The sequence below is a fragment of the Lampris incognitus genome, chromosome 12 (genome assembly GCF_029633865.1).
Source record: "Lampris incognitus isolate fLamInc1 chromosome 12, fLamInc1.hap2, whole genome shotgun sequence".
NCBI lineage: Eukaryota > Metazoa > Chordata > Actinopteri > Lampriformes > Lampridae > Lampris > Lampris incognitus.
In genome coordinates this window covers 11,454,144-11,480,340 of record NC_079222.1, presented here as the reverse complement: position 1 = coordinate 11,480,340, position 26,197 = coordinate 11,454,144, and the positions used below count along the sequence as shown (strand labels likewise).

The following is a 26,197-nucleotide window of genomic DNA, read 5'->3' as shown; positions in this document are numbered from 1 at the left end:
CAATACATATGATCTCAACATTCTGTCACCTCAGCACCCAGTTTATTTGTATGAATCACTCTCGGTTCTGCTATCAGTCATTTTATTATACATCGTAATACTGGAAATGTACATAGTTCATATTTTATATGTATTAAATTGCATTATTTTACCTCTATTATTTCTATATATTTCAGCTATTTTTCTTTATTATTACGCTTCACCATTACCTCTCTTTTAACTACTTCTAGATACATATTGTAGTCAATTCCGGGAGCAATCCGGGAACCGCCACAGCCGGGGCGCGAACCCGCGTCCCTCACTCCGCAAACGACAACGTTAACCAGCCGACTAAAGTGTCCGACCCATAAGCCAAGGACCAACGTGTCTACTTATCCATGCACGTTACACTATACTATATCTACATATTTCTACTTCTTTCTGCTCAATATCGCTGAGCTTGAATCCAAAATATCGTCATATTACAAAGGTCGTGTTTTGTTTTCGTTTTGTTGTTTTTTACTAATAGTTCATCAGCATTAACCTGCTCATTGTAGTCGGTATCCATTTTTCCTCCTTCCTGGTCTGTACACGGCATACTGAATAGTCATGTGACCGTAGACGGCACGCGCTTCCACTGCCTGAACAGAGACTGATTGGTCGTCTCTTAATTGTGGGCGTAGATATGCAGACTGCGCACAAACAGACGTTCACGCGTGTAATGTCCGTAGACGCCTTGTCTTACTGACATAAGAATAATTCAAGAACGAGCCGACTTCGTAGGTTCTTAACTGTGTAGCTTTTACTAGCGTTCATCCGACATACACCCTTCATAACATGCGCTTCTCACTTCCTGTATACGTCACACGCACTGCACGTACATCCGTGACTGGGTCAAGTTAAACACGTGACCTTTCATTCATTACATCTCCCCCTCTAAGATGATTTTCTAACCTGTATATCACCCCCCTTTTCACAAAAAAAATAAAAAATCCCCCACAGTACACAAGTCCATACGCCTCACAAATCCAGCCGGATTGCAGGCTTGCTCACCCTGCCAGAGCGAGTAACATATGGTGTGGAAGTTGGCATTTCTGCTGCTCGGGACTCATCCGTGTTTCCACTCTCCCCTGGAGTGACATGGTCAGGATCCCTGCTGACAAAGGTGAGTGTTTTAGGTGTGGCCAACAGGTGGCGCCTGTTCCTTCTGTAATGTTCACCTTGAGCTGTCTCCACTATGTAGGATCTGGGAGTGGAGCTCTGACTGTGAACAACTGCTGGCATTGTCCATGTTTTCTGTCCATCAAGTTTGGTGAGTACTGCGTCACCCGAGTTCAGTGGGCGCAGTGTCCGCACGCCGTTCCTGCGGTTGTAGTAGAAAGCCTGCCTCGATTTGGCTGCGGCGTCAGCGGTTTTGATCCGTTCCTCTTTAGGCCAGGCCGGTTTCAGGTTATGCTGCAATGTGGGTAAGGTGGTTCTGAGTCTCCTACCCATGAGCAATTCCGCTGGACTGGCTCCAGTGGAAGAAGAGGGTGTAGCTCTGTATGTCAACAGGGCGAGGAGGGGGTCTTCCTGCCTTAATATGCTTTTGGCTATCTGAACAGCCCTCTCTGCCTGTCCATTACTCTGGGGGTAGTGTGGGCTTGAAGTCACATGGATGAAATCATAATCCTCACTGAACCTCCTCATCTCTTCTGAAACTAGCTGTGGCCCATTATCGCTAACTACAATTTCAGGGATACCAAAACGTGCAAATGTAGCCTTCAGCCTAGCTACAACCTGACTGCTAGTAGTTGTTGGTAGATTTAGGATCTCCAAAAACCTGGAATAATAGTCAGACACTATCAAGTAGTTTTGCTTTTTGTACTCACACAGGTCTATGCCAACTTTCTGCCATGGTCTGAATGGGAGCTCACTTGACATTAAAGGCTCTTTTCTCTGTGTGTTCTTGTGTTCTCTGCAGAATTGACATTGCTGTATCTTTGTTGTAATGTGCTCTGTCATTTTGGGCCACCACACTGACTGGCTAGCTCTCTCTCTGCACTTAACTATCCCCTGGTGCCCGTCGTGTATTCTGTCTAAGATCACCTCCCTCATCTCTGTGGGAATGACGATACGACTGCCTCTGATGACTAAACCATCTACCGCAGATAACTCCCCTCTCACCTGATAAAAGTGTCTGAGTGTCTCCGGCACTTTATCGACATACTCAGGCCAGTCGTGTCTGATGAAGCCCAACACTGTCTGGAGCTGCAGATCCCCATCCGTGCTCTGTTTTATCTCCTGCATCCTTTGAGGTGTGGCAGGCACCTGGCACACGATGGCATCAATGTGCGCTGCAACATCATCATGAGAAGCACCATCTCCGTAGCGCTGCTCTGGGCCTCTGGAGAGTGCGTCAGCCACAGCTAAAGTTTTGCCTGGTGCGTATTCAGCCACTGCATTGAAACGCATCAGCCTCATTAACAGTCTCTGGCACCTAATGGGCACATTATCCAAGTCTTTGCTGTTCATGAGAGGCACTAGTGGTTTATGATCGGTGACAAGTCTGAAATTGTCAAGCCCAAACAAGTACTTCTCGAACCTTTCACATGCCCAGACGCTGGCTAAGCACTCTTTCTCGATCTGTGCGTACCTTGTCTCTGCGTCACTCAGCCGTCGGGAGCAGTAGGCCACGGGCTTCCAGTGTTCCCCGTGCTGCTGGAGCAGAACGCCTCCCAGCCCGTAGCTGCTGGCATCTGCTGACACCACCGTAGCCTTAGTGACGTCATAAAAGGTGAGTACCGGGGCGGTGGCGAGTGCTGCTTTAAGGTCTTGGAATGCTGTGTTCTGTGCAGGTCCCCACAGCCACTCTGTCGTTGCTTTAAGCAGTCCATAAAGCGGCTGACCTACAGTGGACAGCTCTGGGACGTATTTTGCCAAATAGTTCACCATCCCGAGGAACCTCTTGAGTTCCGTCACGTTCTGGGGCTGAGGAAAGTTCTCTATTCCGGCCACTTTGTCCGGGTCAGGTCTGATGCCTGCCTCGTTGATGATATGACCAAGGAAGCGGACTTGTTTCTGTTTGAACTTGCATTTCGCTTGGTTCAGTTTGAGACCTGCTGTTTCAATGACCCCCAGCGCTTCTGCTAGGCGCCGGTCATGGATTTCCTCAGTCTCTCCATGTATAAGGATGTCATCCATGTACACCTCTGTGCCCTCTAGCCCGGTCAGAGTTTCCGCCATCTTTCTCTGGAAAATCTCTGGAGCACTCGTTATACCAAATGGAAGGCGGCAGAAAGCATACCTCCCAAATGGGGTGATGAAAGTGGTGAGCCCCCTGCTGTCTTCATGCAAGGGGATCTGGTAAAACCCACTTGCTGCATCCAACGTTGTGAAGAACTTTGACCCTGCGAGCCTTGGCATTATTTCCTCCATAGTGGGCAGCACGTATTTCTCACGTTTCACCGCTCGATTCAGCCTCCTGAGGTCAGCGCAGCAGCGAACCTCTTTCTTGTTCGGTTTCAGCACCGGCACCATAGCGGCGCACCATTCTGTGGGCTGAGTCACTTTTTCAATAATGCCCTCATTTTCCATGCGCTGCAGTTCTTTCTTAACCAGTGGTACAAGTGGCAGTGGTATCCGTCTGGCTGTATGCACCGCGTATGGCTGGGCACCCTCCACCAGAGCTATTTTCACTGGGTCTGTTTTCAGCAGTCCACTTGAACCGAAAACTCCACTGACCTCATTCATCCGCTTCACTAGACCCATCTCCACTGCCTCTGGACGACTCAGCAGACAGCTGCCTCTCCCCTTGATCACATACACTGGAAAGGAGTATTGTTTCTCCTTGTAGTTGGTTGTGGCTTGAAACTGTCCTATGCAGCTGATGTTTCCACCTGGGCTTATGAAGCATGTGTCAGGAGGTCCCAGTTTTATGTTTGGCTTCAGCTTTTTAAATGTCCCTTGGTTGATAACAGTAGCGTCAGCCCCCGTGTCAATTTTAAAGGTTATTGGTACATCACTTATTGTTAAACTAACAGTCCAATCTTCCTGACTGCTCTCTTTGCCAACTTCTCCCAGAAAGTACAGCTGTTTAACCTCTTCAGTGACTTCTCTCACCGCCTTAGAGTGACATACACGCTCCCAATGTCCCTTTTTATGACACTTGTTGCACTTACTGTTCGTTGCAGGACACTTCCGCTCATCGGTGTGCTGCGTCTTGCCGCACCTCCCGCATTCATCTACTTTGTTGGTTGCCGGACTGCCGCCACCATGACGCTGTCCGCCCTTTTTGTTTTGGCGTTCGTCCCGCCATCGGACAACATTGACGTTAGCCAGCTGGGCCTCTGGTTGGTTAGCTTGGAGGCTGAGCTGCTTTGTTATTGCCTCCGCCTGGCGCACTTGTTCAATGACTTTGACCAGAGTAAGGTCCGCTGTGAGCTGGAACTGACGGGAGAGCACCTTATCTTTTATGCCCACTACCAGACGATCTCTGATATGTTCATCCCTCTTGTCCCCAAACTCACAGTGTTCAGACAGCTCATACAATGTCCGGATGTACATCTCCGCTGTCTCTCCTGGCTGCTGGCTACGTTGATAGAAGCACGCCCTCTCATGTATGATGTTACGGCGGGGAATAAAGTAGTCGTCGAACCTTTTCAGTACGATATCATAGTCCACTTTATCACCCTCCGCCGCGAAGTCAAACGAGCTGAATATCTTTTCAGCCTCGCTGCCCATTGCATAAATCAGCGAACTCACTTGAATCTCCCCGTCGTCTTTATCCAGCTTTGTCGCGAGCCTGAAGCGCGAAAACCGTTGTTTCCACTGCGGCCATTCAACGGGGCAGTCAAACTTGAATTCACTCGGCGGATTAAACTTCGGCATGACCGCTCGTGTTCAGATACACAGACTATTCTGACACCATGTAATGTCCGTAGACGCCTTGTCTTACTGACATAAGAATAATTCAAGAACGAGCCGACTTCGTACGTTCTTAACTGTGTAGCTTTTACTAGCGTTCATCCGACATACACCCTTCATAACATGCGCTTCTCACTTCCTGTATACGTCACACGCACTGCACGTACATCCGTGAGTGGGTCAAGTTAAACACGTGACCTTTCATTCATTACAACGCGCGCAAACTTTATTATCTAATTAAATCGCAGCCTTCTGCGGGTATATAATGGCACGGGCTGACGTCACGATTGTGATTAGATTAATCGTGCAACGATTAGCAAAACGAGTTTTGAGAAAAGCCCGAAGTTATCAGGAACCACGGGATCAAAGGTGGGTTTTTGAAGGAGGGGTTGTAAAATCCCATGCTTATATAGCTGGCGGGAGAGTTACCTGTGACTAGTGAGCTGCTGATAATAAAGAGGATGCTCGTGTAAACTACTAATAACACACGTTAGCCCCTAGCTAACGGGTCTGACCCTTTAGCCGAGCGGTTAGTGATGTCGCCTTGTGGTGCAGTACACCCCGTATCGAATCTCGCACGGGGTAAGAAAATAACCGGTTACAGTAGCCAGGGCCGACAGAATCAATAAGCCCTCTCAGGGAAGCGGGTGGGAAACATATCCAGGGAACAGTCTGTTTGCCTCGCGTGTTTCAGCAATTTCCTTTAAGTTTAGAAGAGAAATAAAACCGTCCGGTGAGGCCAAGTTTAAAGGGGTCACAGGGGGGCACCAGTCTGAGCTCTGACGCCCGAGACTTTCTTATCAGACAAAGCGGGGAACTCCTCGCATTTGGTAGGGGTGCTTTCGATAACAACATTAGAGGAGGGACACAATTTATGCTGCGCGACGCTGTTTGACCGGAACAGATGATTTTTTTTGTTGATGGAGACTGTAGTGTGGTAGCAGACGACCACCCATAGGTGGCGGTATAACCTCAAGGGACCTCTGTGAGATTGAATGTGATTACAGGGAGTAGAAGCACTTAGAGCGAGACAACGCGAGTTACAAAAGAAACAGCTAGGAACTTTACAGAGACATTTACCCTGCAAAACAATATTTATCGAAGTTTAAACATGATATAGATGTTGAATGTTCTTTTTGCCAAATGCATCCTGAAACATGTGTCCACTTGTTCTGGTCATGTCAGTTCACTTATACATTCTGGGGAGACTTCCACAAGTTTATCGCTGATTTTGTCTTTTCTGATTTTCACCTTTACTATAAGAATGTTATTTTTGGTTTTCATAATTTTAATCACAAAGATGGTGATGCACTCTTTTTTTTATAAATATGCTTTTATTTTGAGCCAAGTTTCATATACATACATGTAAATTCTCCAACAGAAAGCCTGAACTCTTTGCACTTAAAAAAGAAGTTGAACAATGTATAAGGACAATCTCTACTTCAAAAAACACAAAGGCTTTAAAAACGATCAACATTTGCACATCTCTGAATCTGTTTACATAAACTATGATCTCGCCTTTATTTATTTATTTATTTATTTTTCTATTATTTTTATTTATTTCTTATAATTCGCTTTTCTCTTTTGTGTCTTTATTGATTTTTTTGGTAACACTTTAGTATGGGGAACGTAGTCACCATTAATTAGGTGCTTATTAGCGTGCAAATTAGCAACATATTGGCTCTTAATTGGTCATTATTACGTACTCATTAATGCCTTATTCTGCATGGCCTTATTATACAACCAATAATCCATTAACTATGAGTTTTCCGTCTATAACCTCAAAATTATTGCTTATTAGTAGTACCATCTCAATATGATGTGCTTAGTATGGACTTTATAAGGTGGTAGTACCACAAGAAGAGTTATTCCCCCTTACTAACACTTAATGAATATGGTCTGTTCTTACATAACAAAACACAAAACTACAAGTGCTCACAGTGTTAAATTACTGTAAATTAAGTTTTTGTTACTTAGAATATGTTCCCCATACTAAAGCGACATCTTGATCATTACTAATTCACTAGTAATTAAGTTTTTTTATGTTCCCCATACTAAAGTGTTACCGGTTTTTAAAAAAAATCTTCAATCTATTGTTTTTGTGGTGTCTCGTGTGTCTCTATTTTGCTCTGTTTGAATGTATTTGAAGTATCAATAAAGTAAGAAAAGAAAAAAAAACACTTTACAGAGACACGCTGACTTTCCGGGGTTCGTACGACAGATGTCGCAACCACGCCGTCTGGACGCGAGGGCTCGCTCGCGAGTGTAGGAACTACACTTCCCGTCGTCCCCGTGTCTATTGTGGTAATAATAGTCATGCGCTGGGCAAGATGGCGGCTCGGTCCCCCCTCGTCTTGAAGGGAGTAAGCGAGTTTAAGGTGCAGTGGGACCCCGTCTGCTTACCGAGTGGAGGGATGCGTCCGCTTCGTCCCGTCGTCTGAGCTTTATATCGTGCCACACTGACGGGGTGTCGGGAGTGAGTGAGAGACGACCGGCTAAGTTACCCCGTTTGACTGCACCCACCAAAGCTAATCATGATGTCTGTAAGTATTGCTTTAGGGAAGACGAAGAGGAGGAAGAGGAGGGGGGGGCAAACAAACATCGCAGTTTATTTAATGAACCGCACGTGTTGTGTTTATTTACGCCTGTGGTTTGCGGAACATGCAAAATAAGACGTCGTCGAGTTGCTTTTAGCCGCATACAGACCGTCGATCTTTATCCTGAGCAATGTGAAGAGCCAGGAGAGTGGTTAACACCGCGGAACGCTTTGGACCGAGCGCACATGAGCCCGCCCGGGCTTTTCAAACCCAACTTCAGACCGACGCAGCTGTCGGTGAGCGCGCCTGTCCTCGGGCCGCGTGTCGTCGCGCGCGCGCCGGCCGGGACTTTGCGCCGCTTCGTGTTAAAGGTGTCGCGGCCGAAGAACGCGTCGGTGTTTCGGAGCCGTGGTCGACGCCGCTGTTTCTATGCCGACGGCTTCTCGTTCCCCGCCTTGGCTCGAGTCGCAGACTCCATTTTTAAAACCAGCTCCGGAACAAGGTGCGTGCTTTGTTTGTAGAGTCATGTTTTTTTTTTTTTTTAATGAATAAATAAATAAATAAACCATTCCAAACTAGGTTTGAATTTGCGCAACGGGAAGATAAGGATGTGGTTGGTGTTCGGTGTGTTTTGTGTAAAAAGCCCTCGGCGTGGTTTCAGGCCACAACTGTTAATGTCGTTCACGGTGCGCCGAGGGTGACGGACAGGCACGCCTAAGTCCAGCTGGACAGAGGCGAACGTGCGCAGGCAGCTGGCAAATGAAGCAGCCCAGACGCAGAGACCAGCAGACACTGCCGGCCGGCCCGTCAGCAGACACTGCCGGCCCGCCAGCCCGCACACAACCACCTCCCTGTTCCTCACATGGCACACGGGGCACATTCCTCAAGTCGCTCGCATACCAGCAGCAGGGGCACATAACGTGCTATGTAGGATACATGGCACGCTGTGAGCGATGTGCGCATGTCTGGCCGAATCTCGCGTTCGCTCTGCGTTGTCAAAGTCAGTTTTTGTGTGTTTTCTTTCCACAGTGATCATGCTGTTTTTTCTCATGTTGAGCAGAGCTGGTGCAGTTGTAAACTACTAATAAGACCCGTTAGCCCCTAGCTGACGGATATGACCCTTTAGCCGAGCGGTTAGCGATGTCGCCTTGTGGTGCAGTGCACCGCGTATCGAATCCCGCACCGGGCAAGAAAAGAACCGGTTCCGCACTTTCATAAGAATAGTAATATGAGGGCTGCATGACACCAAGCAGCGCCCTGCTTTAGCTCCACATCCAGTTGTGGCGTTCTTTGGACGTGCTGCCAAAGACCCGGTAGACGTATCTGTTGGGTTTTTGTCTTGAGAAAAGAGGAACAAAAGCAACCAGGAAGTCATCCCCGATTTATCATCAGGGAATTTCTAAACCATTGCACCAGGAAATGGAAGGGGAGTGGGTTGACACCTGAGCCCTGCTCTCGATATTAGGTCAAGGATTTCGAGGGGGAGCGAGATTAGCGTAACAACAACACCGGACACTTTTCCCAGGATGGACACGATAACGGTCTGTAACCCGTCTTTGCTCATCCATTCTAAACTTAATCCAATTCAGGGTTGTGGGTGGGGTTGGACTCTATCTCGGCAGGCACTGGGTGAAAAGCAGGCAGACACCCCGGACAGGTCGTCAGTAAATGGACTGCATTTCATGTAGTGCTTTTCAAGCTGCAAAAGCCACACAATTCATTAATGCCTCGCATATTTACCCACGCACACACTCGCTGTTATGTACACTGATGGCAGTGTCAGCCGTGCAAGGTAACAAGGGCAACGTCTAAACAAGGGTTTAGATGTCTTGCCAAGGATACCTCGATATTTTTCCCCAGGTGAAGACAAGGCTCTATTGTAATTAGACTTGTTGAACTGGGTTTGAGCAGTGCATGAAGCTCCGGGGGAATTCTGTACAGGTTAAAACAGCAACTCTCCAGTTACCGGAGGACCTGCCCTACCTCCTGAATCACTGCCCTACCTCCTGAACCACCGCCCTAATCCTAACCTGGTCTCTACACATTTATTACTGCTCGTTTTTTTCTTTTTGCAATTTATGTACTATATCGCACATGGGATTATACATTTTGTGTTGAGTATAATTATTTCTACATTTTTTTTAAAAGTTACTTTATATTTATGATGGTCCTGTGATGGCCCGGTGATGGTCTGGCGGCCTGTCCAGGGTGTCTCCCCACCTGCTGCCCAATGACTGCTGGGATAGGCTCCAGCATCCCCGCGACCCCGAGAGCAGGATAAGCGGTTTGCATAATGGATGGATGGATCAATACCCAATTATAGCAATTCTAGCCAATAACTTTGAACCCATCCCACATAATAATAAATACCAAGAAATTAGAATTGTAACATACATGGGGCATAATAATCCAGCTTATTTATTCCAAATTTATTGTCCCAATTTACTCTAAAGCAAGGTTATAGTAACTCCAATCCATAGCTAGAATTATTCTTTAAAACAGTGTTTCCCAACCCAGTCCTCAAGTAACCCTGTCCTGCAGATGTTCATTGTAACCCTGCATAGGGAGGGTCTGTCCATAGTCACTCAACCAAACATGTCAAAGCACTTAATTATGTCAAATGTGTCAAATCTGACACAGGTGCTGATTGCTCGGGTAGTTACAAACGGGCCCACCTGTGCAAGGTGACAAGGAAGAACTCAAGGGCGGCTCTAAACACGGCTTTTAAGTAACCACATCATTTTCTTGGACCCGTTTATGTTGCTGCGTTGAGTAGTTCACCGAGCTGCAATCTGCACCCCAACACTCCATTATGATCAGTTCCAGGTTAAAAAAAAAAAAAAACAATCTCTAATTTTGAATATACAATTTAAAAATGACACCATTTTAAACATGCAGTTGCAGTATTGTCAACAATACTTAATGATGAAAACTTAACAGGCATTGATGGTGAGAGGTGTGACTCCAAAAAGGGGAACGTTTCTGGTAGACTTTGAAAAATCCTGATCCCTATACTGTTAAGCAAGCACTGAAGTAACAATTTAATTGCCCCAAAAGGGAATGAGTAGTCTCCTCGTCTTTCCTCCTCGTCTGATGTTATGCCTTCATTTTTTTTTCTTTTTCTTTTTTGGCGGCGTTTCCCCCCCAGTTGTACCTGGCCAATTACCCCACTCTTTCGAGCCGTCCCGGTTGCTGCTCCACCCCCTCTGCTGATCCGGGTAGGGCTGCAGACTACCACATGCCTCCTCCGATACATGTGGAGTCGCCACCACTTCTTTTCACCTGACAGTGAAGAGTTTCACCAGGGGGATGTAGCATGTGGGGGATCACGCTATTCCCTCCAGTGCCCCCTTCCTCCCCGAACAGACGCCCCGACCAATGAGAGGAGGCGCTAGTGCAGTGACCAGGACACATACCCACATCCGGCTTCCCACCTGCAGACACGGCCAATCGTGTCTTTAGTGACGCCCAACCGATACGGAGGTAACACGGGGATTCGAACTAGTGAGCCCCATGTTGGTAGACAACAGAATAGACCACTACGCTACCCGGATGCCCGAATAGCAGTTTTTAAGCAGATGTAGAATAATAACAAAGATCTTTGCAGCCACAACACAAACTATACATAATAAATAACACGATTTTAATTAAATACCAGCATAGGTACAACAAACCTTGTGAAAGCAGAAAGTGATTTGAAAAATGATACAGATTTGTTTCTGCCTGAGCTCTTCAAGCAGAGTGTTCTTTGATACGAGCTGCTTCTTCTGGATAGTTTGGTCTTAGATCAGCACTTGGTGAAGAAGAGTCTACTAAATGGTGTTCGAACTTGTCCCGTCTTTGTCTAGATGACCTTTGAAGCGTCGAGCACGGTGACGCTGCTGTTTGACTTCTGGGATGTGCACGGACCTGCAGGTAGGATGTGGGCCCGGGTAAAGGGGGGTGGGGGGGCAGTGACGCAGTAGCGCCTGATTCCTGTACCTCGGGAGAATTGTCCCTTTAGCGAGTAAGCGCCGGAACCAGTTGGTCTGTTTTACACAGACAGCAGTGTTGTGAAAACAGGTCACTCCTAGTGTTTGTTTAAGAGAAAGTTATGAGACAGTGATAAATTAAAAATGTAAAGAAACATGTTTGTTTGAAATGAAATCGTCAACCAAACACTTTTACGGAATTGCATAATCGTTTACTGCTGTCATTACAGTGTGTTATTATAATATTGTAATGTTTTGCTCTAGATTAACTGTCCAGACTGTGATTACCGTCGGCCATGCTGACCAGAAGCAGACACATAACAAAATGTCAACGCTTTGTTGTCGTTCTTAGTGCCAAGTCACCATATTGTGTCTGGGTGTGTGTATTTCTGCATCTGCAGGGATGGTGCTGTCTGTGTTTGTGGTCTTGCTTCTGACAGTCCTCTATGAACTGCTCAAAGTGTGGAGGATTTGGTTGGGGAAGAGCTCTCGGCCGCTCGCTCATCAGCCTCCGTTCGTGATCCCGCCTCCCTTCCCCTCACCTTATTCGCCCTCTTCGGAGCACCGCAGGGACAGCAGGGCGGTGCTGCACAGCAGTCCCTCCGAGTCCTCGCTGGTTCCCAACGGACAGCCACCAGTCACCACAAACAGGTACGGGTGCCTTGAACAGACTAGGTCAGGGGGGGAGTTCTCGTGCTTGTTATCTGGAATGTGATAAGGACGACGTGAACGCTAGAAATAACACCTGAACCTGCTCTTTTTGCCACGATTTCAAGAAAGGTTTGTTCCAAAAACTTGTTTTTTTTTGTATTTGACGCAGGTCACGTCGGTTCGTTCATGATGTTTAATGTAGTGACATTTATTGCTCAAATCAAATCCTGACTTAATTAAAAATGTTTAAGGTACTTTTTGACCTTAGATCTAAAGTCCTTGGTTGGCAAATTGATCGTGTCTGCGCAGAACGGATCTGATGTTATTTTAGATACTGTGAAAAATGAACGTTAGCTATTTGTTCACGATTTGAGCATAAAAGGAAAACCCAGTTGCACATTTGGATGAGGAATAAAAATGTATTTATTTCCGGGAATCGCCTGTTCGAATCCCCGTGTTACTTCCGGCTTGGTCGGGCGTCCCTACAGACACAGTCGGCCATGTCTGTGGGTGGGAAGCCGGATGTGGGTATGTGTCCTGGTCGATGCACTAGCGCCTCCTCTGGTCAGTTGGGGCGCTTGTTCAGGGGGTCGGGGGGAATAGCGTGATCCTCCCACGTGATCCTCCCCCCTGGTGAAACTCCTCAGTGTCAGGTGAAAAGAAGCGGCTGGCGACTCCACATGTATCAGAGGAGGCATGTGGTAGTCTGCAGCCCTCCCCGGATCAGCAGAGGGGACGGTTCGGAAGAGTGAGGTAATTGGTTGGTTACAACTGGGGAGAAAAAGTGGGAAAAATCCCCCCCCCCCCAAAAAAAAGTCTTTATTCATTACAAAAACCCTTGTAATTTTTGCACATGCCTTTGTCAGGGTTGTACCGTATACTTATTCAAAATTTGGACATATATGTTCTTCGAAATGGAGCTCTTCATAAAATCACCTACTTCTACCTCCTCTCACAGCTGGTTGCTCCATGGTATCCAGACACTCCTCCACATACTACAAGTGACTCTGGGCTACATGCTGATGCTGTGCGTGATGTCCTACAACACCTGGATCTTCCTAGGGGTCATCGTGGGCTCGGCACTGGGCTACTTCATAGCTTTTCCTCTAGTGGGTCAGATATCGGCAAAGGTGTAGTAGATGTGACCTCACCTACATGTTGAATGGGAGAACTACTCAGTCTGATTACTCATATATGTGTGTGTGTGTGTGTGTGTGTGTGTGTGTGTTTTTTTTTACTCATTGGACAGTGTTACGGCTATTTGTGAAAAAGAACAACATAGCAGATAAATCGAGTAACCCGTTACAGTACACCGGGAGAACGCCTGGCGGCGTCTCGCATGACAGGTGTATATTTCGTGACACAGAGTTAGCAGCGACAGAATGTACAACACTAACAAAGTAATGCTCATTGGGATAAAACAAGCAGATGAGAGGTGTTACGACATTTTTTCTAATAAAATAATTTTGGTTGTTTAGCGTCCTGGTTGCCAGTACTGGTACGCAGCTGTTCATGTTCACAAACGCTGACCGAAACGTCCTTGACCACAGGATTCGCCGTGTTTTACTAGGCAGTTATTTGCTTTTAAAGGGACTTACACGTTGTGTTTCCGGCATGTAGTGTTTAGTGTGCAGTCTCACACCTTTGCTAACACAGAACCCTCACATATTGTTGACGTCCAGTGAGGTACTGAAATTTGAAGTAACGCACGGGTGAAAATGGATTCAGACATTTTGTCGAATGACCATAAAACAGCAGTATTTGGAGTAAGGGACATGGCCGAGCTTGAACAAAATCCTGTATGCAGCTCAACTCATCACGCATCACAGTAGTATTGTGTAGTTTTATGTTTCTACATGTAAATGCGGCATATTTTCTTTCGCAGATTTCAGTTTTGTTTTTTTCTTTTTGCATGGCATTATCTGGTTCAGTCACTTCATTTATGGCTATGCTTCATGACATGGGGCAGATTAGTTTCATTCGTAAAGCGAAAACATCTCCCTTTTGTAAAAGCAGAACTATTTTGACACTACAACTGCCGTTTGGGTAGTCATGCAATTTACAATGGACAAACATTTGTGTTATTGGCTATGTAAAGACGTTGTGTCTGTAAAGTAGAATTTTTTTACATGAAATTATCAAAATATTTCTGGTTAGTTTTTCGTCAGTAGATATTAAACATTATCGAATGATGCAGAATTACGCAGTGTGGAGTCAAGTAGAGCCGAGGTGAAGGAGGAACTGAGGCACAAGACCGGACGTCGCACCGTTGAAGAAACTGCGGTCCTGACAGCATCGAAGCATGTGATTTTTCTCTCACAAGCTTTATCTTGATTGAGAAACGGATCACTTGTTACCTTTCCAAAGCATATCAGGGGACAAAGGAAGTAGCTCACGTGGGTCTGTGGCAATAATGTACATGCCGTAAAATTACAGCGGCGGAAACTCTTGTCCCAGTGCCTTACCGTTGATATTTCAGTGCTGTTTTCTTTCGAAATATACCCTACTGTAGCTATTCAATGGGGGAGTATTTTGACCTTTTGTACATTTACCCGTTTTCAACATGGGCAAAACAAATGTGAAAGAAGAATCTTATTGTGGATACAGTTGGGTCACTGTTTATATGAATTTGTTCTTATGAGTGGTTTTGGATCACTAAACAAAACTAAATTCTGCTGTAATGTAATTATACTACAAATAAAGACCAGTGTTGGTGAAATCATGTTGTTTATTTACCTAACCATACATGAGTATTGCTTTATCTAAGTAAGATATAAGCACTTAGAAGTGAAGAGGGCCGTAGGGGACAACTGCATCTTAAGCCACATGTAGTTTTATAATAAATACACATAGAAAGACCTTTAAAGGCCACAACATCATAGCCTAGTCAATACAAAATCTTTCCCAAATATACACAGCGGCAGTGAATAATTCAAAAAGGTGCATTTTGAGTCAGCACCAGGAGATATTTCAAAAAGGTTGCGGGTGAACAGCACAGACCACTGAAAAACTACTGTACTCAATGCACCCTTGTCAATATTGCAAACTTTAGTGAACACACTAATTAGCATCTACATAGACATTGCAGAGAAAATATTCACATACCCATGACCAATAAAATGTATTGTCTCATGATGATTAAGTCCCCCCCCCTTTTTTTTTCTCCCTAATTGTACTTGGCCAATTACCCCGCTCTTCTGAGCCGTCCCGGTCGCTGCTCCACCCCCTCTGCCGATCCGGGGAGAGCTGCAGACTACCACGCGCCTCCTCCCATACATGTGGAGTCGCCAGCCGCTTCATTTCACCTGACAGTGAGGAGTTTCACCAGGGAGACGTAGCGCGTGGGAAGATCACGCTATTCCCCCCAGTTCCCCCCGCCCCCCTGAACAGGTGCGCCGACCGACCAGAGGAGGCGCTAGTGCAGCGACCAGGTCACATACCCACATCCGGCTTCCCACCCGCAGACACGGCCAATTGTGTCCGTAGGGACGCCCAACCAAGCCGGAGGTAACACGGGGATTCGAACAGGCGATTCCCGTGTTGGTAGGCTACGGAATAGACCGCTACGCTACCCGGACACCCATGATAAGCAAGTTCACCCATTTTAAGAAAAACAACTTTCAAGATAACCTGATGCACAGTTTATTGCAATAAAATATTACAAAAACTTAGTTTTGATTTTAGCAGTCGGCAGGAATTACAATAAATAGAATATATATATAAAAATAAAGTCATTGTAATGCTTGATGTAATGAATTGTGCATTATAGCTAAATATCAAATTGCTGCTTAGGTGTTTCCTACTAAACAAAACCACCATAAGGTGACAGGACGTTTCCCCCTATCAAAACATCTGGTAATGTGATGTGATGTGATGTACTCCCAGTAAAGATGTAAGTCACACTAAGACTGTATAAAACAAAGAGCACCCAGTTGGAAGTTGATGGCTGTCTAAACACACAGGTAAAGCTACAAGAAACATGGACACTAAAGCTGTTTTTTTTTAAATGGTGTAAAATGAATTAGTGATTGTAAAGCATTGCCTGGCAGTTTGCACTGAAACAACATCGTATTGACCCATCGAGGCCATTTATGGCTAAAAGATACGCTTAAAAAAAAACAAACTTTACAAATAAAAAAATAACACGGTTAAATCTGACAGCCATCAAATTCAGCTTTTGGTGTGTAAAAGTTGATTACAGTGCCCCCTACTGTTTAAGTAAAGCCTGTCATAATGAAATGATAGAAAGGAAACGATCCCTGCACCAACAACAGACGACTCTGGTGGTCACAATGGGCCAACAGACCTTCTGTGCCGTCCACGGGGCCTCTGTAGCGTGTGAAACTACACTCAATTCAGCAGTGTTTCGGTTAAACGACACCATATGTGTCCAATTCCTCGTTATCATCAGGAGCAAGATATGCAAACGTTTCAGATTTGATGTTTAGCAAACTGCGTAGAGAAAATATGAGACAAAACAATTTATGAGGAAATGTCATAATCCAAATGAGGGTGGGAGAAGATGAGAAAATATGCTGCTGAGCTGTATTTGTGTAGCAGGTCCATGTACGAGCAAACAATGCTGCCCTTACTCTGAAAGTATTCTCCACTCACTAATTAAATCTCACAAATAACACCCGACACGTGCGTCATTTTCTCTCCGCAGTTATCGCCAGCGTCAGAGTCACTGTGCAGGGTCGTCTCCCCCCGCTCTAAAACCAACTCAACCTCTACTGGGTCAGCTGTTTTGTCCTCCTCCTCCAGACCATTTGTGATTAGCTGTGGCTCTACTTCATCCAAACCTTCATTGGTTGGCGACTGAAATCCGCTGTCATTGTGGCCGTTTGGACTGAGGTCTTCAGCCAATGGTGAAGCTTTTGATTCCGCGGCGCAATCCCCTGCTATCCGCTTACTTTCATCATTCTGTACTGCTGACTCATTTTCGATGGCTGCGTCTTCCTGATGTTCCCCATCCACTTCCTGCTTCCTTTTTCCGACCAGCTGCTGAACTATTTCCTGTGGGGATGTCTCGTCTCGGGGTGACTTCCTTGGGATGTCATCCATCACGGTGGTGTTGAGTGTCACGTCCTTCGTTTCCCCATCATCCGAGGTGGTCGTTCCTGATCCATGCTCTGTGCCATTGGTCAATCTGGGCTGGTTTTCTACTGAAACTGGCACCACGACCTCCAACACAGGATTAATCAAGTCCCTGATCTCATGCACGCTGTCGGGGGATTTAGGCTCTTCAGGTATTTCGGGTGCCTCCTTGTCCTCCTTTGGGTTATCTGCTTTGACATCAGAGTACTCAGCATCCTCCTCAGGGATAAGTTCAACCCCTGGGACTTCCAGACAAGACTCATAGGGCAGAGGTACGCCATCCAGCTGGATCATGGAAACCACCTGCCTGCGCCGTCTCCCAGATCCACCTCCTTCAACACCTCCACCCAGATTATTCTCTGGCTCACCACTCCCTGATCCAAATTTGGCTGCCCAGTCCACAGAAGGGTTTTCCCCAAGCAGGTGCAGGTTGGGGTCACTGTTAGTCAGAACAATGCTGTCCCTGTAAAGGTTGTGTCTCCTCTGAACGGCTGCCTCCTTTACAGCTGGGGAGAGAGAGCGGATAACAAGTCACTCATTACATTATCAGCTATTAGCTATGCTAACTGGAAATTAACGTCATAGAGGTATACATATATCATATGTGCTCTACCCCCACTGTTACTGGAAAGACAAGTACTGCTGTTTACAAATCACAAAGACTGCATTTTCCCCCTTTTTCTCCCCCAATTGCATCTGGCCAATTACCCCACTCTTCTGAGCCGTCCCGGTCGCTGCTCCACCCCCTCTGCTGAGCCGGGGAGGGCTACAGACTACCACATGCCTCCTCCGATACCTGTGGAGTCACCAGCCGCTTCTTTTCACCTGACAGTGAGGAGTTTCGCCAGGGGGACATAGTGCATGGGAGGATCACGCTATTCCCCCCAGGTCCCCCCCCAAACAGGCGCCCCGACTGACCAGAGGAGGCGCTAGTGCAGCGACTAGGACACATACCCACATCCGGCTTTCCACCCACAGACACGGCCAGTTGTGTCTGTAGGGACGCCTGGCCAAGCGGGAGGTAACATGGGGATTCGAACCGGCGATCCCCATGTTGGTAGGCAATGGAATAGACCACTATGCTACCCGAACGCCCCTACCCCTCACTCTTATGGCAGTGAGTATCCTGACGTAGGTTAATAGATGGTTGCCAGTTCAAAACCCCTGACTGGATTGGTTAAGCAAAACCAAAAGGGTCTTTCTCTGAAAACTGCTTCAGATGTACCGCTGAGTAAGGTACTTCCCATCTAACCTCTCAGGTGGAGCTGTTAAGTTTTAGACTGTTGTATGCTTGAAGTTCAATGTTTGTGAATATAAATATACGTACTACCCCTGAGAATATTCTCATTGCTCATAATGAAACTATCGTCCTAGTCAGCCTTCCTCGCCGACCAAGAATAACACTGAGACGCTGACTCACTTCTCCACTATTAATATTACTACCTCCACCACCATCATCACTATTACAGCTTAATGTCCATGCCCTTACCCATCATGATGTCCTTGGTGACTGACTGCAGCACCACCTCCTCAAAAATGTTCTCCACCAGCAGGAAACGAGAGAAGTCCTCAAAGATCAGCTCCTGGAAACGAGGCAGCTCCTGAAGAGGGAGAAAATATTGACCACGTTAGTGTGGTGTCACCACGAGATGGGGAAGGGATTGGGGATGGTGTGTGTGTGTGGGGGGGGGCTGCTATGTGTGAGGTTTCTGCTAAATTAAATCTACAATCACCCTCTAACCAGGGATTCATGCATGCTATCATTAATGTGAGAAATCAGGTGTAGGGTTACCATCAAAATAAACTCAGTAAAGTAGAAGGTGTGCAGACAAACCAGGTTTTCGGAGACACAAGTTCAAAACGATAAACCGAAAGTGAAAGACGGGAAGAAGATGAGAATATATGTTCATTGCTACTCACAGACAAGTAGGATGGAGACAGTTGCTTCAGCATGTATGGGATGATAATCTGAAGCAGAGCCTCTCTGAAGAACTTCTTTCGCACTGTGCTGCTATCGTAATCATATTTCTGAAGAGAAACAGGGGAAACAAAGAGAGAAGGGATGCATAACTTGCTCGGTGTTTCTGTCTACCACACTTCATTTGTATGGGGACTACAGCCTCTCGCTAAACTGTGCTGCGAGTCAAACGTCAGTTTCATTTAATCACTTCAACAATGTGGCCTAAAGCACAACTCCCTCCTTGGATGAAGGACAGCGTTGTACCAGCTCAATGAATGTGACTTCTTTATCATTTACATATCAATACACCTGTCCATCCATCCATCCATCCATCCATCCATCCATCCATCCATCCATCCATCCATCCATCCATCCATCCATCCATCCAGCCATCCATCCATCCAACCAACCAACCAGCAGAGATGGAATATTGGGATCTGTACATATTCTACGTGGGTATTATTGCCTTCCCACTATGCTATATAAACAGTACAGTATTTTCCCTTTTTCCATTGGATTTTGAACTACATTTGCTGTTTTTTTGCAATGGCCATGTCTGCTGATGTTGCACTGTGTAATTTCCCTATGGGGCTACGTTTTAGCTCATTCCTTCTCATCTCATCTATTCATTCATAATTTCATCAGCCCCCCCCCCCATTTCTCCATCCATACCTGCATCAATCAATCAATCAGTCAATCTATCCTATCTATCTATCTATCTATCTATCTATCTATCTATCTATCTATCTATCTATCTATCTATCTATCTATCTATCTATCTATCTATCTATCTATCTATCTATCTATCTATCTATCTATCTATCTATCTATCTATCTATCTATCTATCTATCTATCTCGTATCTACATACCAACTAACTTAACCAACTGTGTTGCTGATCAACTCCCCCATCTCTCTGGTTGGTAATCTTTGATACCACCCTGCATTTGAGTACTCATCCTTCACCATTCTCCTCATCCATTTCACCTATATTTTACCTTGAGAACTCTGTCTTGACAGTGTTGGATCGTCTTACACAGGTCCTCTCCCCGTTGCCTCTCCAAAGACTGTTGGAGTAGCTGTTCAAACGTGTACACCGCGTTGTCCATTTGCTGTCACATTTGATAAATGAAAAGAAAAAAAAAACGAGAAATGGATTAGACAACGTTCAGAGGGAATCCACTGATGCCAACTGGTTGGTGCAAGCACAAAAAGCATCGATTCATGGTGCATTTAAATGTAGTACTGTCTTTGTCCAGCAGGTGGGAGTAGAGCCTTCACAGTAAAATGATCGATGACGGGTGGCGTGTCTTGGTGGGATTTAGCAGCTCTGTGGTATCCATAACACGGGGGCAGTGGTGTTTGTAACATGCCTTCTGTTTCTTTGGTTTATGCTAATTATTATCATTATTATTAGAGGAGGGGGACGAGTTTGGCACCTCACCTCCCGCATCAAGATCTGAGCCCTGTGGACAAAAACCGAGGGGCTGGAGACGTCAAATCTCTGCTGCAGGCCCTCCAGATTCAGCTGCTCCACATTCTCGTAGCAGCTCTTCATCTTCACGGGGTGAAACGCTAGCATGGACATCCTCTCCATGTACTGCAGGGGTAACAAAAATGAGGGGCGCAATGGTGAGACATAACACCAGGGGGGAGGGGGAGATGGTGGGTGATGGTATCGGAGGTTACAGTGGTGTTAAGTGGGGAGCGAGAGAATACTTGGCAAGAGAAATGCAACTTGATCTCCCGTAGAGGTAAGGTGCAGTTGAGTCTGTAACTTGGGGCAAACAAAGTCACTTACAGATTCTTAACTCCAGGGCAACACTGCGATGCAGATTAACACCTTCAAAACAGCTGACATGGATGGAAATAATGTGATTATCTTACGATAAACATGGGATATATAGATGTACAGATCCATATATGGACAGAGAGGTAGACAGATATATGTATGTGTAGATAGATAGATAGATAGATAGATAGATAGATAGATAGATAGATAGATAGATAGATAGATAGATAGATAGATAGATAGATAGATAGATAGATAGATAGATAGATAGATAGATAGATAGATAGATAGATAGGTGGGTGGGTGGGTGGATGGATGGATGGATGGATGGATGGATGGATGGATGGATGGATGGATGGATAGATAGATAGATAGATAGATAGATAGATAGATAGATAGATAGATAGATAGATAGATAGATAGATAGATAGATAGATAGATAGATAGATAGATAGATAGATAGATAGATAGATAGATAGATAGATAGATAGATAGATAGATAGATAGATAGATAGGTTGGTTGGTTGGTTGGTTGGTTGGTTGGTTGGTTGGTTGGTTGGTTGGTGGATGCATGGATGGATGGATAGATAGATAGATAGAGCGATAGAGAGAGAGAGAGAGAGAGAGAGAGAGAGAGAGAGACAGACAGACAGACAGACAGACAGACAGACAGACAGACAGACAGACAGACAGACAGACAGACAGACAGATACTAAAATAAAAACCCACCTCTCCAAGTTTGTCCTTCCCTTCCTCATTGAGAGTGTTCTTGCTAACCTCCACCATCTCCCTGAAGAGGACATCCCTGACCTCAGAGAAACCTCGGCTGGTTGGCTCCATCAGAGCCTCCAGTATGGAGCTGATGTAGGGTTGGACATTGCTCCGCAGGAGCTGCTCCGCCTTAGGCAACACCAGCGCTGGGCAGAGGAGGAGGGACATGGAGGAGGGAAGAGCACATGGTTACTCTCCATAATCTATAAACACCCGCATGCCACAAACCTCCGTACCCACAAAATGGCCAAAGAAAATCAGTCAAAAAAAAAAAAAAGAAAAAAGAAAAAAGAATGACACTGACCAAAAAGGCATGACTCTGACTTACAGGAACATGGACACTGAGTCACTTCAGAGTCACTCCGTCACTGTCTGACACCCTCTTAGAATATGTGTGTGGTGGTGATGAGCCGTATTTCAGGAAATACCAAGGTAGGGTTACCAGGGAACGATGGAAACGTGATGAAACGCACAAACAGCTCAAAGCAGATGACAGCTGTGTAGCTCTTATGACTGGCCAGCAAAACGAGGGTAACCAAAAGCATTCCTAACAGAATCAAACGCCTAACAAGGATTTGCCCCCCACCTCCCACAACCCCCCCCCCCATAAAACACAAACATGTTGACTTGAATACTGTTGCATAATAACCTCCATTATCAATAACAATGGACTTCATGTGTTGAGCTAAATCGGCTGTGTGAAAAGCGGGCCTGTGAGCAGTGCTGCTACAGGAATGCAGTTCTTCCACTCCGGTTCCATGGAAAACAAAACACAAGGGGGGGGAAAAGGAGCAGCTTGTGCCAACACACTTTTAAAAGCAAGGTCACTGGCTGACGGCTCGAAGAGCACTTGTAGAGCAGCAGTTACAGCTATGGAAAACAGGCCATAAAGAGGATGAGTGGGCAAGAAGGTAAAGGTGTCGGGAACAAATGCGGCACGATGGGGGGGGGGGGCAAGAAGGAGAGAGCGATGGCAAAACACGGGAAAGGAATGCAGGAGAGAGTGACGGAGGAGCTGGTGGAAACGTGAGAGGGGGGCGGGAGGCTCTGGTGCAGTCAAGATGCCCTGCAGTGCCAACGGTCTAAAGAAGGGAAACTGCAAAAACAGAAACATAATGCCAGCTGGCTCTCTAGCATTATTATTCTGCCCCCCCACCACCCCCCACCCCCACGTTTTCTCCCCAGTTGTATCCGGCCAATCACTCCACTCTCCCAAGCTGTCCCGGTCTCTGCTCCACCCCCTCTGCCGATCCGGGGAGGGCTGCAGACTACCACATCTCCTCTGATACATGTGGAGTCGCCAGCCGCTTCGTTTCCCCTGACAGTGAGGAGTTTCACCAGGGGGATGTAGCACGTGGGAGGATCACGCTATTCCCCCCAGTTCCCCCTTCCTCCTGAACAGGCGCTCCAACCGACCAGAGGAGGCGCCAGTGCAGCGACCAGGACACTTACCCACATCCGGCTTCCTACCTGCCGTAGGGACGCCCGACCAAGCCGGAGGTAACACGGGGATTAGGTCAGGCGATCCCCATGTTGCTAGGCAGCGGAATAGACCGCTACGCTACCCGGATGCCCGCTCTCTGACATTGTTCAGTGACAACTCGCCCAACCACTTCAGTGTGGCAACGAGTCCCGAAGCTCAGAGAATTACGGCCACGTGTCTCCGAGACAAACTGGAGTCAGACAAGAGAACCTTCCTGAAGGTCGGCTGACATCAGGCGAGCCAAATGTATCACATAACGTCCGCAAAGCTTTACGTAGCCCTACGTAAGCTAAGCAAGCTTTACACAGGTTATTTTGGAGGATCTGGGAAAGAGACCTGAGTCGGCCATATTGGAAAACGATGATTGAGTCAAAACCACTAAGGGCATATCTGAGGGGTTTGTGGTTGCCCTTTTGTGGTTGGTCGTATAGTCTGTCTGTCTGTTTACTGTCTTTCTGTCTGTCTGTCTGTCTGCTGTCTTTCTGTCTGTCTGCTGTCTTTCTGTCTGTCTGTTTACTGTCTTTCTGTCTGTCTGTTTACTGTCTTTCTGTCTGTCTGCTGTCTTTCTGTCTGTCTGTTTACTGTCTTTCTGTCTGTCTGTCTGTTTACTGTCTTTCTGTCTGTCTGCTGTCTTTCTGTCTGTCTGTTTACTGTCTTTCTGTCTGTCTGCTGTCTTTCTGTCTGTCTGCTGTCTTTCTGTCTGTCTGTTTACTGTCTTTCTGTCTGTCTGTTTACTGTCTTTCTGTCTGTTTACTGTCTTTCTGTCTGTCTGCTGTCTTTCTTTCTGTCTGTTTACTGTCTTTCTGTCTGTCTGTTTACTGTCTTTCTGTCTGTCTGTTTACTGTCTTTCTGTCTGTTTACTGTCTTTCTGTCTGTCTGCTGTCTTTCTTTCTGTCTGTTTACTGTCTTTCTGTCTGTCTGTTTACTGTCTTTCTGTCTGTCTACTGTCTTTCTGTCTGTCTGTCTGCTGTCTGTCTGTCTGTTTACTGTCTTTCTGTCTGTCTGTTTACTGTCTTTCTGTCTGTCTGTTTACTGTCTTTCTGTCTGTCTACTGTCTTTCTGTCTGTCTGCTGTCTTTCTGTCTGTCTGCTGTCTTTCTGTCTGTCTGCTGTCTTTCTGTCTGTCTGTTTACTGTCTTTCTGTCTGTCTGCTGTCTTTCTGTCTGTCTGTTTACTGTCTTTCTGTCTGTCTGCTGTCTTTCTGTCTGTCTGCTGTCTTTCTTTCTGTCTGTTTACTGTCTTTCTGTCTGTCTGTTTACTGTCTTTCTGTCTGTCTGCTGTCTTTCTGTCTGTCTGTTTACTGTCTTTCTGTCTGTCTGCTGTCTTTCTGTCTGTCTGTCTGCTGTCTTTCTGTCTGTCTGCTGTCTTTCTGTCTGTCTGTTTACTGTCTTTCTGTCTGTCTGCTGTCTTTCTGTCTGTCTGCTGTCTTTCTTTCTGTCTGTTTACTGTCTTTCTGTCTGTCTGTTTACTGTCTTTCTGTCTGTCTGCTGTCTTTCTGTCTGTCTGTTTACTGTCTTTCTGTCTGTCTGCTGTCTTTCTGTCTGTCTGTCTGCTGTCTTTCTGTCTGTCTGCTGTCTTTCTGTCTGTCTGTTTACTGTCTTTCTGTCTGTCTGCTGTCTTTCTGTCTGTCTGTCTACTGTCTTTCTGTCTGTCTGCTGTCTTTCTGTCTGTCTGTTTACTGTCTTTCTGTCTGTCTGCTGTCTTTCTGTCTGTCTGTCTGCTGTCTTTCTGTCTGTCTGCTCTCTTTCTGTCTTTACCCCGCATCTTTCCGCCGACGTGTTCTTTGGAGGTGACAATCTGGTCCATGTCTGTGCGAAGGGAAGCATCCAGGGGAGGTCTCTGGGCCTCGCAGGCTTGACTCAAGGCCCCGTACTGAGAGGTGGTCTGGGACAACACTTGCTTGTAGACTGCATCAGAGATCTGGATCGAGGAATTCAAAAAACACGTTTATTAAATAACGACCAGTTAAGTTTATTACACGACACAAGTCCCTCAGGTTAAGTTGATTATTCTCATATTCAGACCTGAATCTTGTTTTTTGTTTTTGTTTTTTTTTGGGGGGGGGGGATTTTTCCCCTTTGTCTCCCCAGTTGTATCCAGCCAAATTACCCCACTCTTCCGAGCCGTCCCGGTTGCTGCTCCACCCCCTCTGCTGATCCGGGGGTGGGGGGGCTGCAGACTACCACATGCCTCCTCCGATACATGTGGAGTCGCTAGCTGCTTCTTTTCACCTGACAGTGAGGAGTTTCACCAGGGGGACGTAGTGCGTGGGAGGATCACGCTATTCCCCCTGGTCCCCCCCCCCCCCCGAACAGTCGCCCAACCGACCAGAGGAGGCGCCAGTGCAGCGACCAGGACACTTACCCACATCCGGCTTCCCACCCGCAGACATGGCCAATTGTGTCTGTAGGGATGCCCGACCAAGCCGGAAGTAACACGGGGACTCGAACCAGCGATCCCCGCGTTGGTAGACAATGGAGTACACCGCTACACCACCCGGACGCCCCCACTGAATCTTATTCTTCATCTTAAGAGAAAGTCTGGAGATATGCCACCTGCTTCTACTTTGACTTCACTGCTTAAGGTTGTATGATTCTGCAGAAGGGTGTGATTTTGAGGCATCATGATCCACTAGCATCAAGAAAAGGACAGTCAGTATAGTCCAGCCCTGGGGACAAGTTGATTAGCAGTGTGTAACAAGTGAGATTAATCCTCCCTTGTACTTTATCAATAGAGCTAAAGGTGCATGATGCGTGGTAGATTAAGTGACTTGTGAAGTCCATCCATCCATTATCCAAACCGCTTATCCTGCTCTCAGGGTGGCGGGGATGCTGGAGCCTTTCCCAGCAGTCATTGGGCGGCAGGCGGGGAGACACCCTGGACAGGCCGCCAGGCCATCCCAGGGCCCACACACCTGACCTGATTCACCTGACCTACATGTCTTTGGACTGTGGGAGGAAACCGGAGCCCCCCGAGGAAACCCACGCAGACACGGGGAGAACATGCAAACTCCACACAGAGGACGACCCGGGACGACCCCCAAGGTTGGACAA

General features: G+C 46.5%; 2 protein-coding genes across 4 annotated transcripts in view; one reads left to right on the top strand and one right to left on the bottom strand.

The window, feature by feature from the left end:
- Positions 1-7,196: 7,196 nt before the first annotated feature.
- On the top strand, positions 7,197-14,755 carry slc31a2 (solute carrier family 31 member 2). 3 transcript variants are annotated; one of them, XM_056290361.1, is made up of 4 exons: positions 7,197-7,427; positions 11,270-11,336; positions 11,794-12,043; positions 13,002-14,755. In XM_056290361.1, exons 1-4 carry the CDS (start codon positions 7,419-7,421, stop codon positions 13,177-13,179), a joined length of 504 nt encoding a protein of 167 aa, XP_056146336.1. In that variant the 5' UTR covers positions 7,197-7,418; the 3' UTR covers positions 13,180-14,755. The 3 variants fall into 3 exon arrangements, with proteins under 3 accessions (XP_056146336.1, XP_056146337.1, XP_056146335.1); XM_056290362.1 differs by lacking the exon at positions 7,197-7,427 and adding an exon at positions 7,728-7,923; XM_056290360.1 differs by lacking the exon at positions 7,197-7,427 and adding an exon at positions 8,846-8,962.
- A 7-nt stretch (positions 14,756-14,762) lies between these two features.
- The window catches only part of niban2a (niban apoptosis regulator 2a), a 62,032-nt gene continuing 50,597 nt past the window's right edge, over positions 14,763-26,197 (bottom strand). Inside the window, exons 8-14 of the mRNA XM_056290363.1 lie at positions 24,902-25,064; positions 21,621-21,808; positions 20,544-20,699; positions 20,098-20,211; positions 19,061-19,168; positions 18,630-18,741; positions 14,763-17,646 (exon numbers count right to left, since the gene is read on the bottom strand). Of these exons, the coding sequence (XP_056146338.1) occupies positions 16,661-17,646; positions 18,630-18,741; positions 19,061-19,168; positions 20,098-20,211; positions 20,544-20,699; positions 21,621-21,808; positions 24,902-25,064 (1,827 nt within the window). The 3' untranslated portion in view covers positions 14,763-16,660. The remainder of the gene's footprint in view (positions 17,647-18,629; positions 18,742-19,060; positions 19,169-20,097; positions 20,212-20,543; positions 20,700-21,620; positions 21,809-24,901; positions 25,065-26,197) is intronic.

What these genes read in the sequence shown, in the direction of transcription:
- slc31a2 (XM_056290360.1), top strand. An exon ending in GGATGTGCACGGACCTGCAG is followed by an intron (nt 11,337 to 11,793) that starts GTAGGATGTGGG and finishes CTGCATCTGCAG; the next exon opens with GGATGGTGCTGTCTGTGTTT. An exon ending in CCACCAGTCACCACAAACAG is followed by an intron (nt 12,044 to 13,001) that starts GTACGGGTGCCT and finishes CTCCTCTCACAG; the next exon opens with CTGGTTGCTCCATGGTATCC.